We start from the raw sequence: 17,380 nt of genomic DNA, 5'->3' as shown, positions 1-17,380 counted from the left end.
GGGGTCTTCCAGTCCAGCATTAACACACCTGATTAAACTAATCTGAGTCTAGATTGAATACCATGACTAGTTGATTGGGCTGGAACCAAAGCAGTGTCACATACCTTAACATACGAGTCACATGTGGCGTGTTTCTTTCCCATAAGGCTCTTTGCCTCCATAACTGTGGGTACAAGATTGGGTATGTAGAAATGAATAATTCACGACAAACAATGAAATACCATCAGGACAATAAAGGGGACACATTTGTTGTGTGACTGGTCTCTGGTAGTCAGTGAACCTACATGTATGATGAGAGGTTAGGGCGATGGAAGAGGTAGAATTACACCCTTTGATATCATAAGGAACACAGTATATAAACCAAATCATAAAATGGTTTGAGATTGAGATTTAAGACTGAGATACATTGAATTTAACCCAGGCCTAGATCCTCTTCCACTGGTACGCAGTGAGGTTGAAACTAGCTGTGTGTGTGTGAGGGCACTAGGTGACATGTCCCACTTTACCTCCCCACTGCTGCAACACAATCTCCAATAGTGACATATTATTTCAGAGAGTGTGCTGCACTGGTGGGTGTCACCGTGCCGGGGACACTGTTTGCATCTGTTTGCGGGTGTGTGTGTGTGTGTGTGTGTGTGTGTGTGTGTGTGTGTGTGTGTGTGTGTGTGTGTGTGTGTGTGTGTGTGTGTGTGTGTGTGTGTGTGTGTGTGTGTGTGTGTGTGTGTGTGTGTGTGTGTGTGTGTGTGTGCGTGTGCGTGTGCGTGTGTCTGTGTCCTATGTGTCTGACGGAGGCAGTGCAAACACACACACACGCAGTCTGGCCTCTGACTTGAGCTGGGTTGACATTTGTTCCCTTTGTGTTTTCCCTTTAGGCTACAGAGTGGCTCTCCACCACAGCCACACAAATTAGAGAGAAAACAGCAAACAGCAAACAGCAACAGAGAAACAGAGAGTGAGGAGAACTAGATGCCAGTGCAAAATAGCTTGGCAGTAAGGCAGAAACCATACAGAAACACCACTAAGATTTGCATAAAGAGCTGTACAATTCTCATACAAAGCACAATTTATATTCTACAGTGCCCCCCGGAATTATTGGGACAGTGAAGCAGTTTTTCTTCTTTTTGGCTCTATACTCCAAAAGTTATTCCCCCATTTCAGGACACAATGACTATGGGGTTCAAGATCACACTGTCAGCTTTATTTGAGGGAATATTCATCCATATCGGGTGAAACGTTTAGAAATTACAGCATTTTTTGTACATAGTCCCCACATTTTAGGGCACCAAAAGTATTGGACAAATTCACTTATTTGTGTAAAAAGTTAAGTATTTGATCCCATATTCGTAGCACACAATGACTACATCAAGCTTGTGACTCTAAAAATGTGTTGGATGCATTTTCTGTTTGGTTTGGTTGTGTTTCAGATTATATTGTGCCCAATTGAAATGAATGGTAAATAATGTATTGTGTAATTTTGGAGTCACTTTTATTGTAAATAATTATAGAATATGTTTCTAAAAACTTCTACATGAATGTGGATGCTACCATGATTACAGATAATCTTGAATGAATTGTGAATAATGATAAGTGAGAAAGTTACTGACGCTCAAATATAATACCCCCAAGACATCCTAACCTCTCACCGTTACAATAACAGGGGAGGCTAGCATTTTATATCATACCCCCAAGACATGCTAACCTCTCACCGTTACAATAACAGGGGAGGCTAGCATTTTATATCATACCCCCAAGACATGCTAACCTCTCACCATTACAATAACAGGGGAGGCTAGCATTTTATATCATACCCCCAAGACATGCTAACCTCTCACCATTACAATAACAGGGGAGGCTAGCATTTTATATCATACCCCCAAGACATGCTAACCTCTCACCATTACAATAACAGGGGAGGCTAGCATTTTATATCATACCCCCAAGACATGCTAACCTCTCACCATTACAATAACAGGGGAGGCTAGCATTTTATATCATACCCCCAAGACATGCTAACCTCTCACCATTACAATAACAGGGGAGGCTAGCATTTTATATCATACCCCCAAGACATGCTAACCTCTCACCATTACAATAACAGGGGAGGCTAGCATTTTATATCATACCCCCAAGACATGCTAACCTCTCACCATTACAATAACAGGGGAGGCTAGCATTTTATATCATACCCCCAAGACATGCTAACCTCTCACTATTACAATAACAGGGGAGGCTAGCATTTTATATCATACCCCCAAGACATGCTAACCTCTCACCATTACAATAACAGGGGAGGCTAGCATTTTATATCATACCCCCAAGACATGCTAACCTCTCACCATTACAATAACAGGGGAGGCTAGCATTTTATATCATACCCCCAAGACATGCTAACCTCTCACCATTACAATAACAGGGGAGGCTAGCATTTTATATCATACCCCCAAGACATGCTAACCTCTCACCATTACAATAACAGGGGAGGCTAGCATTTTATATCATACCCCCAAGACATGCTAACCTCTCACCATTACAATAACAGGGGAGGCTAGCATTTTATATCATACCCCCAAGACATGCTAACCTCTCACCATTACAATAACAGGGGAGGCTAGCATTTTATATCATACCCCCAAGACATGCTAACCTCTCACCATTACAATAACAGGGGAGGCTAGCATTTTATATCATACCCCCAAGACATGCTAACCTCTCACCATTACAATAACAGGGGAGGCTAGCATTTTATATCATACCCCCAAGACATGCTAACCTCTCACCATTACAATAACAGGGGAGGAGGGTATGATATTTCTGCATCTGTAACTTTCTCACTTTACTTTTTACTAATAAGTGAATTTGTTCTAATTCTTTTGGTGCCCTAAAATGGGGGGAATATGTACACAATTACATTTCTAAACGGTTAACCCGATATGGATGAAAATACCCTAAAATTAAAGCTGTCAGAATCCTAACTTTTGGAGTATAGAGCCGAAAGAAGAAATAATGCTTCACTGTCCCAGTAACTACAGAGGGCATAGTATATTCTGTGAATGAACTTACCATATTCATAAATGCCACACTATCAAACCTATTTAACCATGTTAAAAGAAGACAACTGTTTACATGTCTGTGGTGGAGTTGACAACATGGAGCCTGCTGACTGGAGGATGACATCCTGGTACTCACCATGGACGATAAGGAGTCCATCCTCTGGGATGATTGACAGCTTCAGCTGACCTATAGGCAGAGAGCAGACAAGAAGAGATTCCTAATGATTGGGTCAAACATAGCGGTGCATCCATGTGCAACTGTGTTAGCGTCCTCTAGTCTATTCTAGAACAATATGTGTGCTTAATCAGTAGGCTTAATAGACGTGAAACCATTGTATAACCTTGAGCATAAATATTTGCTTTCATGAATCTCTGGATTTCCTTTTTGCATCTCCAGGATCTGAGATAAGAATATTTCCTGTGTAGTGTGGAAGGAAGATGGAGGGAGAGGGGGGGAAACATTGCCTTGCTGATTACACACACAGAAGAGATCTGCACTGTCATTAACACAAGTAACTCAGTGTTGTATTGTGTTCTTGACTTAAACAGGATAGGTGCTGGGAGCTGGCAGTGCCCTCACCCAAAGTAAACAGAATTGGCAGAGTTTGCAATGAATCTACGGTTGCTGTGTCCTGGGGCTTTGTGTGTTAGCATATCAACCATGCTGCTATTTACCCTGTGTGATATTGACTTTGGCACTGTAGCTAAACCCTACCCACCCCCATTATTATGTAAAGATGGGATTGGACCAGCTAGGTATGACAATGGCCCAGTGTGCCTAGTGATGTTTGAGATTCCCACACTGAAGTTGGCATGGCTTTCTAGTTAGACTACTGTATTTGTCCTTGAACAACTAGCTGGAAACACTGCTTTAAGCATGTGGTGGGTCACTAGAAGGGAGGTTAAGTGGGTCGCAATCTCAAAACGTTGAGAACTATGGGCTGGGGAGCGTTGAGGAAACTAAGGTAAAGCACGGTCATGGAAGGGAAGAAGGAGGTATTTCCAAGACAGGGGTAAGTACCAGGACAGGGAGGGGATCGAAGGAGTGCAGTTTACCAGGACAGAGAGCAACTGTCAAATATAACTTATTGTTCTTTATTTCTGAACAGTGCCTGCTTTAAATGCTGAATAGTACACAGCCCATTAGAGGGCTGGAAATAATTCAGCTGAAGGCGAGAAAGCAGTAAACCTCAACACATTAGCTTTAAAGATCAACAACAGGTGGTGAAAGTCCTAATGCTGGAATGAAGAGGTTAGCTAAGGAGCTGCTAAGTGAGGTTTGGACACAATGGAGGAAACACCAGCTGGCTATAACAACAGAATGAGATTTAAATATGATCTCAAATAGACCCAGTAGTCAACCAGGTGATTGTTGTGTAAGAAAACGTATTAAAGAAGGCTTAACTGGCTCAATCAAACTGAGTCACCTATTCCCAAAACAGACAATGGGAGTTCCAGCACACTACAAGATGGCATTACTCTCAATGACCAATCAGAAATTAAAAGGATTCACATACAGCATACTTTCATTTAATCTCATGAGCTGTTACGAAGTCTGAAGGATTTCCCTGGTTGAAACAGGTTAAACAGTAAAGGAAATAAAGAGAGGAGGCATTCAATGCTTAGCCAACTGTATGTGCATGCCTGGGGTAGTAGGAGTAATGCCATCTCCTGCGCTGTCTGTGTCTGTGGCAGCAGTGTGGAGCAACTGGAGCGTTGTTCAATAGCCTGCCATGATGTTAGGGTGGTGGGAGGTCAGAGGGAAAGACCCAGTGTCTGGCGCCAACCAGTCCAGAGAGGAGAACTGTGCTCGGGGCAGAGATAACGGGAGAGACTGGAGACAATGGGAACGCATCTGATGCACCTGTCACTGGCATGCCAGTCTCCATAGTGAAGGACTGAGACTGGTAGAGGGTAGGAGGCAGGAAGAGACGAGGAGACAGAACGATACTGGAACTGGGAGACATTGAGAGAGACTGGGAGAGAAGTTGAGAAACAGAAGGAGAGACTGGGAGAGACTGAGACATAAATAAAATGGGGCAGACTAGGAAAGCCTGACAACAATGGGCATCTATCCTTTTGGCATACCAGCTCCCAGCTCATGTCACACAGAGCAGAACCCAGCCACTGTACCAGAGCCAGGACAGAGGACAGAGAGAGGTCTGAGACAACAATGGCTTGGGCAACACTACAGAGTTTCAACTTTATTCAATCAAACAATCAATCAATGTATTTATAAAGCCCTTTTTACAGCAAAGGTGCATAAAACACTGAACATATACAATCCACATGGATCACAATGCACACAGTTACAGTAAATACAATGAGCTAGTACATCATGTCACAGGGTTGACAGACAAATATATTCAGTAGGCCTACTAGTGATCAACATTAGCAGCAGCACAAAAGTATAGCAAGCCAAAGTTGCCTAATAAGTAAAGTGCTCTGTGCATTCTTAGATCATCTCGTCAACAACATATCAACAATGTGCTGACAAAACAAAAAGCATCATCAACGTCATCATCTTCCTCATCAACAACAGTCTCTGGATTCACTCCAGGGGGGCACCATGTTCTCCAAGCTGGACCTATGGAACGCCTACCACCTGGTGCAGATACGGGAGGGGGACGAGTGGAAGACTGCCTTCAACACGGCGAGCAGCTACTGCGAGTACCTGGTAATGCCCTTTGGCCTTACCAATGCCCCTGCTGTGTTCCAGGCTCTGGTTAATGATGTTCTCCGCAACATGTTAAACCGGTTCGTCTTCGTCTACCTCAATGACATCCTCTTCTTCTCCCACCACCTCAACGCCACGGAGAGGAACTACTATGTGGGGAATCGTGAGCTGCTTGCGGTGAAGTTGGCGCTGGAGGAGTGGAGGCACTGGCTGGAGGGGGCGGAACATCCATTCATTGTGTGGACCGACCACAAGAACCTGGAATATCTGTGCACCGCCAAGTGCCTCAATTCCAGGCAGGCTAGATGGGCCCTAGTGTTCACCCGGGTCAAGTTCTCCCTCTCCTACCGGCCGGGATCCAAGAACTTCAAGCCAGATGCGCTGTCAGGCCGCTATAGCCTCACGACTTCTACCCCAGAACCTGAGACCGTCCGTCCCACCTCATGCCTGGCGATAGCATTCAGCTGGGGATTAGGGAAGCAGGTTCGGGAGGCACAGCGCTCCCAGCCGAACCCTGGGGGGTCCAGATAACCGGATGTTTGTGCCTGACGCGGTCCGCTCTGTGGTCCTGGAGTGGGCCCACTCCTCCAGACTTGCTTGCCACCCATGCTCCCGTCGGACTCTGGCTTTTATGCGATAACGCTTTTGGTGGCCTAGCATGGTCCCTGACATCTCCGCATTTGTCGCCGCTTGCACGGTTAGTGCACAAAACAAGACTCCTCAGCAAGCTCCGGCTGGTCTCCTCCTACCTCTGCCTGTCCCTCACCATCCCTGGTCTCACATTTCCCTGGACTTTGTCACGGGTCTTCCCCCAACTGATGGCAACACCGCCTTCCTGACTGTGGTGGATCGGTTTTCCAAAGCCACCCACTTTATTCCTCTCCCCAAACTACCCCCTGCTAAAGAGATAGCCCAGCTCATGGTGCAGCACGTCTTCCGGATCCATGGACTACCAGTTGACATAGTCTCTGACCGGGGTCCTCAGTTCTTGTCCCGGTTCTGGAAAGCATTCTGCGCCCTCATTGGGTTGTCGGCCAGCCTGTCCTCTGGGTTCCACCCCCAGTCCAACGGCAGTCGGTGCGAGCCAACCAGGACCTAGAGACTACCTTGTGCTGCCTGGCCTCCGCCAACCCCACCACCTGGAGCCAGCAGCTGGTGTGTGTCGAATATGCCCGCAACACCCTTCCCTGCTCTGCCACAGGCCTATCACCTTTTGAGTGTTCCCTTGGGTATCACACTTTTCCTTGAGCAGGAAGAAGATGTCGGCATACCTTCTGCCCAGATGTTTGTCCGCCGCTGTCGTTGTACCTGGAGGAGAGCCCGATCGGCCCTCCTCAAGACCACCTCCAGGTATCGACGACAAGCGGCTCGCCACAAGACCCCGGCTCCCCGGTATCATCTCGGGCAGAAGGTATGGCTGTCCACCCGGGATCTGCCCCCCTGGGTGGAATCCCGCAAACTCTCCCCCCGGTTTATCATTAGCCCCTCTGCTGTTCGTCTGCTGTTGCCCCATACCCTTCGTATACATCCTACATTTCATGTGTTGAGAGTTAAACCCATGTCTCACAGTCCTTTGTCTCCTGTTTCCAGTATACCTGTGTTGTCGGTTTGTCTGTTGACAGTTGGTTTTGTTCGTAAAACCTACCAGCGTTTGTTTCCCTGCTCCTGCCTGTTTTCCTCCTCCTGTTTTCTATTCCTTCCCGGTTTTGACCATTCTGCCTGCCCTGACCCTGAGACTGCCTGCTGTTTTGTACCTTACCCCACCGTTCTGGATTATTGACCCTGCCTGCACTGACCCTGAGACAGCCTGCCGTTCTGGACCGTTTACACCCTTTCTGGATTATTGACCCCTGCCTGTCTTGACCTGTTGTTTGCCTGCCCCTGTGGTTGTAATAAACTATTGTTACTTCTACATCTGGGTCTTACCTAAACGTGATAGGATGTGTCAGTTCTCGAAATGGCTGCGACAATCATCAGTGATATAGGGCAGTGGTGAGAAAGGACACACCTGAAGTCAGACTGTTGATGGTGACTTTAAAATGATATGGCTCCCTTTCTATTTGGGGATGAAAGTTAGAGTACCAACTGTGCCATAATCATGTTAAATAAATAAAATGAAGTATGGCTAATACTTTGGCAAGCCAAGGTACACTTGGAAATATATGTTCAATTAAACTTAGTGGCATAAAGACTATGCAGTATAAATAAAAAGCCTTAAAAAGCAGTCACACATGGGCGTATGGAGCAAGTGACGCCAACCCTGGTCCTGGAGACCTACAGAGTGCATGAGTCTGAATACACACTGTAGATCTCCAGGACCAAAGTTGTTGACCACTACACTATATACAGTATACAGTACACTACACATCAAAGCACCCAACCACCCACCTACCAACTATACAGGACATCTTATGCATCATCGGTCAAAGACAACGCCAACACAATGGCCTCAGCAGGCGGCCATCTTGCTGTCTCCTGTCAGACAGGCCTGTGAAGGCTACAGGAGACAGCCAGTGAACCGTTGCTAATGAGACCTTGTACCCTGGTAACCAGCGGGAGCCTGAGCCAAGTCCAACGTTGTTTCATTAACTGAACCCTGTCAGAAATCTTCTCTCTCTGTCTCTTTCTCTTTAAGCTCTGAATCCCTCCACTGCTTATTTGTCTATTTACAGTTCGAAGGCAGAGAGGACGGATTTCAACGAAATTCAATCAGAGACCGACGAGTTTCATTATCAAACACACTGCTTCACTAGGACGGCTGGATAAATGATTAGGCGATTGAGAAAGTACGGAACACACCGCTTTTCATGTTACCTCACCACTCTGTGCTGACTGGGTAACTGCAAGAGCTTTTAAAAAAGATATATTGCTTATCTGAAATGGAGAGAAAATGGAACGAAAGACTGATTATAGGCATAAGAAGCTTTTAATGACTCAACAATGTATTTTAGTTGCTAGCAGAGAGACAGAGAGACAGAGAGACAGAGAGAGAGAGAGAGAGGGGGGGGGGGGGGGGGGGATTTGATGGATTGGAAATTGTTTTCCCACTGTAGCGACTGGCTTTTTGTGGTTTTACGCTAAACAGTACTACTCAATTCCTAATTTTATTATTGGATCCCCACCCCGCCAATTATGCTTGGTTTGGCCCTCATCCTCGAGGCCGTGGTTTGAGAAGTGAAAATAGTTGTGCAAGGCTTGTAAGGAGAACAGAGCAATAGTTCCTCTCTTTCTCTCCCTCTCCTCTCTCTTCTTAACAAACCCCTTAATTCTGTGAGCTAACTGGTAACAAATAAAAATGTACAGTCACATTTAACATGGTAAATTCATAAGCACAAATAAGAATTATTTAGAACAGGATATTTTTCAAGGTTTCTATTGCGAAGTGGTGGGAGTGAAAAACGAGTGATAAATGGCAATGGTTATATTTGGCTCAATTTTGTTAGTTGAAAGACAACTTTTTGTTAGTTGAAAGACAACTTTGGTAACATTATAAACTTTGAAACAACTGGTTTGTAGTAGGCTTCATAATTAGAGAAGGGCTGATTCTCTGAACCTCAGGCAGTATAGGCTCAAGCATGCCAGTCAGAGGCAGCCTGTCTGTCTCCTTTTTTATGTTTAGAAAACAAATATGAATGCCGAAATTATGGGGGGGAGCATTCATCATGTTTATGCACCCTAATAATCACCCTAAGAATACTTCCAGAACCAACTTTATATGTTGGTGCCTAGTATTTGTGAAAGGTGCCTACCCTAGTATTTGTGAAATGTACCGACCCTAGTATTTGTGAAATGTACCGACCCTAGTATATGTGAAATGTGCCTACCCTAGTATTTGTGAAATGTGCCGATCCTAGTATTTGTGAAATGTGCCTACCCTAGTATTTGTGAAATGTGCCTACCCTAGTATTTGTGAAATGTGCCTACCCTAGTATTTGTGAAATGTGCCTACCCTAGTATTTGTGAAATGTGCCTACCCTAGTATTTGTGAAATGTGCCTACCCTAGTATTTGTGAAATGTGCCTACCCTAGTATTTGTGAAATGTTTCTACCCTAGTATTTATTGATAGAGATGCACAGCAGTAAGCTGGTTTATTTATTTTCTTCTTGATTTCAATATGGAAGGGAAACCAGGTACAGGTGTTAGTGTGTACTGTATCTAGATGAGTAAAAGGTATTCTTATACCCTATTCTGTGTAACATAGTAGCAGTTCATTTAATTGGGGGAGGTAAGGGGGCATGGGATGTTCCCTCATGATGAAAGGGGTCATGACTGAACAAGTTTGAGAATCACTGATCTTGCTAATGATTAGCACAAATACAGATGGGCATGCTTCAGCCTATTTATTAGAGCCACTATGCTGCATCAGTTGGGTTACAGGTGACCATGTTTATTGCTAAATAACACACCAGCCTGACAATATGGACCAATATGTTGTTAGGCTCATTTTTGGAGGGGAACATTTTATTTAAATGATATGAACATTCATTCATTTTGGAGTAGAAAAGTCACCAGGGCTGCGTTCAGTCCGAAAAAATGTAATGCAACGATCAATTAAACGGAAACGGTGCTGTTCTAAACAACCAGTTGAAAAACAGGGAGGGGTTGGGCTTCAAATATGTCACTCATTGCTTCAAGCTAGAGGTCTTCACGGGTTACATTGTTTTTAAACGGAGACCGGTTCCAAATGGAACAGAGGACAGTCAGACCCATTCCGAAAAGGCCCGTGGAAAAACAGACCCGTGCCGGTTCGGATCCGAGAGACCCAGATTCAAAAGAAGAAAGAAAAATGGTAGGCTTGGGGCCATGTATCGTGAGATTTTGAGTGAAAACCTCCTTCCATCAGCAAGGGCATTGAAGATGAAACGTGGCTGGGTCTTTCAGCATGACAATGATCCCAAACACACCGCCCGGGCAACGAAGGAGTGGCTTCGTAAGAAGCATTTCAAGGTCCTGGAGCGGCCTAGCCAGTCTCCAGATCTCAACCCCATAGAACATCTTTGGAGGGAGTTGAAAGTCCGTGTTGCCCAGCAACAGCCCCAAAACATCACTGCTCTAGAGGAGATCTGCATGGAGGAATGGGACAAAATACCAGCAACAGTGTGTGAAAACCTTGTGAAGACTTACAGAAAACGTTTGACCTCTGTCATTGCCAACAAAGGGTATATAACAAGTATTGAGATAAACTTTTGTTATTGACCAAATACTTATTTTCCACCATAATTTGCAAATAAATTCATAAAAAATCCTACAATGTGATTTTCTGGATTTTTTAAAATCATTTTGTCTGTCATAGTTGAAGTGTACCTATGATGAAAATTACAGGCCTCTCTCATCTTTTTAAGTGGGAGAACTTGCACAATTGGTGGCTGACTAAATACTTTTTTGCCCCACTGTAGATATAGGCGTACAGAAGGAGGATCATTCGGAAATTTCCAATCAGAATATTTTTTATAAAGATAAGCATTATATTGTTAGATTGAAGGAGTAACTCTGGTAGGCCTAAAACATTATTTTTCATCTCACCGGTGCACACTGCCATCTTGGACCTACAGTAGCTAAGCTAAATAATAGACATACCACACCAAACCTGCACAAAAGTTTCTCACCTTTATTATGGTAATATCAAAAGTAAGTCAAGTAATACAAATAGGTTATTATATTGTGGCATTAAATTAAGTTTTGCATCTCGCCCTCTTAGTTTTTTCCTTTTCAGGGTTTGAGTGTGAGTAGATATAGGCCTACCAGTAATTCTATTGTATTGCGTCAAACACAACATTACAGTTGGACTTTAATTTAGCAAAATGGCTCAACAGAATGAAACAAAACACTTGTTGCATATTTAAAGAGCTGGTTTAAACCTTCACAAAAGTTTTGAACAGGCTTGGCCTATATTGCAGCAATTACCAACAAGGCGAGTGCCTACCGTAGGCATCCCCAACAAGTGCCAGCAATAGGCTAATTATATTTATTTTACAACAGGCCTACTTTTAACTTATATTAAAGAGCAAAAAAATTCTAAGACAGTTCAAACTTAATTTAGCCAATGAAAATGTTACAATAAAATGAAAGAAAACACTTTTTGCGCAGGTTTAGATTCTTAAATAGGCCTACCATAATAATAATAATGATATACAATAATAATAATTAATGATAAAACAAATGATAATAAATACAAAATCTAAATAAATTCAAGTTCGAAAATTTCATCAAGCCTGAATAGCGAGTTGCACACACACAGTCCATTTGGCTGCGCCAACATTCTTCTCATCTTTGTCCACGACAATATTACAACTTGTCCCAACGGAGGACATTTCCCTTGTTGGCTTCTTTTCACTAGGTTATATTTTTCTCATCTAACTTTTGTTTTACTTCAATGAAAAAGGCCTCCATCTTCACAATCAACAGTAGCCTATGCCCCTCTCACTCGCTCTCTCTCTCCTAAGCAGCAGGCGCACATGTGGTGAGCGGACAGAACCAGTTTCAGCTGGACATTACCTATACATTTTATTGAGTTGCAATTGGCTGACACAGATAACAAGCTCACGCATTTCTCATCACCTCACACAAATGAACAGAGGGTGGGTCCAATCGGGTCCAGTTGGTAAATCAATTTCAATTGTACATACTCGAGATCCGTGGCATTTCCATCAGACAAAACTCTGAATTTTGGACCCGGACCCGCTCAGGTCCCGGGACGGATCTCGTAATTTAGGGTCTGGTGGACTCGTGAAGACCTCTACTTCAAGCCACACCCCGTCACACCCACCAAACAGAGAAAACATAGGTTATCTAAAAGTCTGTTCAAGAACGTTGAAGAACGTTTTGGGGAAACGTGTCGTTCAGTACAAGCCGGTACGCAACATAGCAAATGGTCAATTGAATTAAGCACAACCCAGAACTGATATAGTTGTTCTACAAACAAATTGCCAAGCATGTTTACTTTCTGAACTGTTATTGTTATACCAACAGTTTAAAGTAATACAGAAATTATTGTTATTTCAGTTGTGGTTGGGATATATTGACCAAATTATCAGCAAAGTTTGGGATGTATTTTCCCTTCAATATTCACCAGAAACAACCCTTTCACAACCTTTTTTTTTTTTATCTCACAGGGAGAAATTCCCCCGGACCTCCCTAGAAGGGTGTTGACCCCCGGAACCCATTGACCCCCCAAAGTTACGCCCTTGATCTAAGAGTCCAAACCTCAGTTAGCATGCATGAATAGAGTCATGTGAAAGGCTGATCACACTCTACACATTACATTTTTCTCTACAAAGTAAAATATTCATGCAGCTTTGAGAATCAAAGCAACAGCTTTCATTTAAATGAAATCAACTAGCAGAGTAGTTTTGGGGTGGGTGGCAGTGGGCAGGATATAGGCAGAGGAGAAAGAGAGGGATGGGAGTGATGAAAAGGGAAAGAGAGAAAAACATGTTTTAAATGAGAAGGATAAGGGGTATGAGACATCCCAGTTCCCTTTTCGGAACAGTGGACAATAACCATTGCATCACAGACACTTTTATCTGACATAAGAAATTAAAGCATAACTGAGAGAAACGTCTTCCACGGGAGAATTGAAAGAAGCCAACTGTACTTCACTTGCACAATTCATAGAGCTCAGTATTTACACTATCATCTTCCATCTAGCCTCCTGTTAACTGTTTTACTCAGAAAGATACCCGGCCGCAAACTCCAATAAGACAACAGACTAAACGCTGAAAACACTATCTAAGGCTGTCAGCATCCTTTCTGCCTACTTCTCTCTATTTTGACATCACCCAGTATTCTCTCTCTCTCTCCCCTCACAGCTGCTTACATAATTTACATACCATATTCTTCTCTCTTTGCTTGTCACAGAGAAGCAGCACCAGCAGTACCTTCAGCTGTAGTCACAATCAGCCCTAAAGTGCCTTTCTCAGCCAAGGACCTCAGCTAAGGGAAGGGAAAATGTATGTCGGCCTATGTAGCCAATTTCCTAACAGGTGGCTCTCAGAGGGGAAAACAGTGAATGGAGACATAAGTGGCTCTTAATCCAGAGCGGCCGTTTATGATCTGTCAAGTTCAATCGCGGTACCAAGCACACTGGGGCTTCCTGTTCTGGTTGGGTTCCGGCTGGAACAAGTGTGTGTGATTAATGGCCGTTTATGGGGTTGGCAAGGGCACATTAACGCTAGTGTTATTGATGGTATCCTCCTAAAATTCAACCACGAGTCATTAATAAGGTCTGCGGTCAATGTGGAGGGTCAGCAAAGTCAGCAAATTAGATATTGTGTGTAAGCACCATTTTCAAGGCAGAGGGATGAGGAAGAAACATGATTTGACCCCATTTCTGGGTCAATCTCTCAGGAGCTTTTCTTACATTACATGCACCTGCCAGTGCGACAACTGAGGGATGAGAGAGGAAGACAAGTCAGCATTTTGGATTTAGGGGGCCAAACCTTCCACTTATCCAGGGAGAGGCAAACTAGTAAACAACACATTGTGTGTGTGGCAGTGCTTCTTCCCCCGATGGGCTAGAACACCACAAGCGAAAGCATTACTGAAGGAACCCGGCAGACACGACCAGGTTTAAAACACGGAAAGGGCATGGGGCCAACGGCTTTGTGCAGGCTTTGCTGGTTTTATCATTCCTTTGTGTGTCATGTGAAAAAGAAGGAGGAAAGCATCTGCTGCACTACAGTAATGACTCTACAGATGTAATCCTCATCTCACGCTGCTGGTACACAGTTACTTCAGTCTCTCTGGGCCAAATACAGCCTGATTATAGTGCAGTTATAGCTCTGTCTATTTTAAGTGTTTAGCTGGGATGTAAAGAGGGTTTGAGAACATCCAGTGCAGATCATGATAACAACAACAATATACATGTATAATGCATACAGTGTCATATCTAATGGTTCAAACCAAGGGTTGGACCTGGTTCAGGAAACAGAACCACAAACCTGAAAATAAGATTTTTGGGGGGCAGAACAAAATCAGAACCAGGAACGAAAGTGATCTATGCTGTTCCGGAACAGGACCATTATTTTAAAATCATGAGAGCTGGTTAATAACGTTATTTTACATTCCATGCATTTTTTTCCAGTCCCACAAAAATGCAACAAAGTGCCTATGCAAATCCCTCACTCTGTTACTCAGAAGAATGGATTAACTTTTTCAATGCTAGAAATGCTATAGTTATCACATTTCACATTGGATTTATTAACTACAAAAAGTTAAGACGTGTTTTTATTTTAATTCTGGTGCCGCTCTGCACACACAAGCTTGTTAGCTATCTAGCTAGCTCTGGTCCAACTTTTTTTTTCTCAAATTCTTATTTTCAATGACGGCCTAGGAACAGTGGGTTAACTGCCTTGTTCAGAACGACAGATTTTCACCTTGTCAGCTCTGGGATTCAATCTTGCAACCTTTCGGTTACTAGACCAACGCTTTCGGTTACTAGTCCAACGGCAGGTAGCCTAGTTTAACCACTAGGCTACCTGCCGCCCCAACGTGAAGCCAATTCTCTGAAGTTCAAAGAAATTCAGAGTTATTTCATAGAAGCCGCTCCTCCGTAGGTATTATTCTGTGAGCCTAATACAGATAATGCATGTCATAACAGCAATATGCTCAGCACTTCAAGCCAATCCTCCTCTTCCACCCCCTCTCGCTCTCTCCCCACCAGCAAACTTTTGCATCTCGCGCCCTACACTTGTCTGTCCAATGCATCTAAATAGCCTGCCCGCTCCATAGCAAGCTGCTCTATCCGCAATGATTGGTGAAGTAATGAAATGTCGAGATAGCTAATGTAAAAAAGAATAATAATAATGATTTCAGAGGTTAAGAAAGGAGCAGAAAGGAACGATATAAACCGTTACTTTTTTGGGGTTCGAACCGGTTCAGAACTTTATTTTGCTGGTCGGAACAGAGGAACGGATTTAAAAAAATAACTGTTTCTGTTCAGAACGAAACAATAGAAAACATATTTTGGTTCCAACCCCTGATACAAACACCATGACCTGAGCCGACCCACCACCAATGTGTAGCACCCACAATTTCTGCTAAATCATAAAAGTATTGAATAGATGTAAAAGACTATAGATCATCTCCAAAACATATGCCTTTCCATTACTTTTTCATGTCTTTTCCAGAGGAGTATATTATATTTCCATATGTATTGTGTCTACTTATACTCTCATTCTCTCATGGAACAAATCTGTGACCCCATTAAACCTTGAGCTCCATCTCAACTCCCCCACCCCCCTGGTGCCTATCCTAATGTTCCTCTCCTAGCTTCAGGCAGGACAGCTAAATACTACATTATTAATGAGTGTTGCCTTTTGAAACCAGGTGCATCGTCCTGTCTAAATACCATATATGAATTATTTAGCGTTTGAGAAACGAGGGGACCCTCATTACCAGCCAAATGACTTCCCAGTACACCTGAGCCCACTAAAGAGATGCTGGTAATAGAGGCTCATGTTCAGGTATAGTGTATCGGTGTATCATGTGTGTCCATTGACCGAATTCCTGCACTGTCACTGTCTTTATCAATGTGGTGAAGGAATTGTCCAAGTGGCACTGAAAGTTACATTGACCCAAAAGGGTGGAGCTTGACTGACTTCTCAGAACTGACTCAGTGTGGACACACTTTGCTAAAATATTAAACATAAATGAAAGTATTTTAGTGCTTGTGCCCACGGCTCTTGGCCTCAAGTGCAGATGGATAGAGATAGAGTGAGAGAAAGAAAGAGAGATCGTCACCCCCATATGACTCAACCTCTGTAGCAGAGAGTAGACTCCCCATGGGTTACCAGGAAGTTGACTGGACAAACCCATCTGATTGGCTAGTGCTATGCTACAAGTGTACAATCACAACAAATACAAAAACCTACAGAATACCCCACCAAAACGACAATTCACTACTCAAACCTTTCACTTGGAGCCAAAAAAAAGGAAAAAGAAGACTTGTACTCACCAAAAGTTTTCAGCGTGAACTCAGGCGAGTTGTCAGGTAGGTTGCCCGGGGTGACGATGTGTACACTGGGAGCTTCCATCCCAGACTGAGGCTACAGCAGGAGAGGAGAGGAGGTCAGAGGAGCTGAGGAAATAACCAGAAACCAGATGCTATCTGCAGCTAGAGAGATAGAGAGAGAGAGAGAGAGAGAGAGAGAGAGAGAGGGAGAGAGAGAGAGAGAGAGAGAGAGAGAGAGAGAGAGAGAGAGAGAGAGAGAGAGAGAGAGAGAGAGAGAGAGAGAACGAAATTTTAAAGAGAGAGAGAGAGAGCGAGAGAGTAAAATGGCAGACTGAGAAAGAGGAAAGACAAGGAGAGACAGAGTGGGAGGAGAGAGAGGAGCAGACTGAGCGCAGGGAAAAGAGAGAGAAAGGCAAAAACACAGCTATCCCTGTCAAGTCCACATTAATCCTTTCTTCTTGAGAGAGTGGGGGAAATCCATCTATAAAAGAGAGAGAGAATGCATGTGCAGGAGGGAGGAGGGGGGACAAGGGCATGCCCAGGCAATGCCCTTTTAACCTCCTAACATCCAACCGCCTGTCACTTTGATAGAGTGACAATCATGGACACTTGTGATTGGTCAGGGCAGGGGGAAGCATTTGATTGAAGGAACCAGAGGGTGGGGTTAAAGGAAAGGATGCTGGGTGACAATGGACCAATGC

The 17,380-nt window shown here is 43.8% G+C and overlaps 1 protein-coding gene across 1 annotated transcript in view; it reads right to left on the bottom strand.

Annotated features, from left to right (window-relative positions):
* Positions 1–16,843, bottom strand: part of rgs3a (regulator of G protein signaling 3a) — a 228,559-nt gene extending 211,716 nt beyond the window's left edge. The window contains exons 1-3 of the mRNA XM_071363911.1: positions 16,683–16,843; positions 3,187–3,237; positions 105–163 (exon numbers count right to left, since the gene is read on the bottom strand). Coding sequence (XP_071220012.1) covers positions 105–163; positions 3,187–3,237; positions 16,683–16,761 — 189 coding nt within the window. The 5' untranslated portion in view covers positions 16,762–16,843. The remainder of the gene's footprint in view (positions 1–104; positions 164–3,186; positions 3,238–16,682) is intronic.
* Positions 16,844–17,380: the final 537 nt, after the last annotated feature.

This window comes from Salvelinus alpinus, chromosome 24, assembly GCF_045679555.1.
Source record: "Salvelinus alpinus chromosome 24, SLU_Salpinus.1, whole genome shotgun sequence".
NCBI lineage: Eukaryota > Metazoa > Chordata > Actinopteri > Salmoniformes > Salmonidae > Salvelinus > Salvelinus alpinus.
This window is presented reverse-complemented; position numbering and strand designations above follow the sequence as displayed.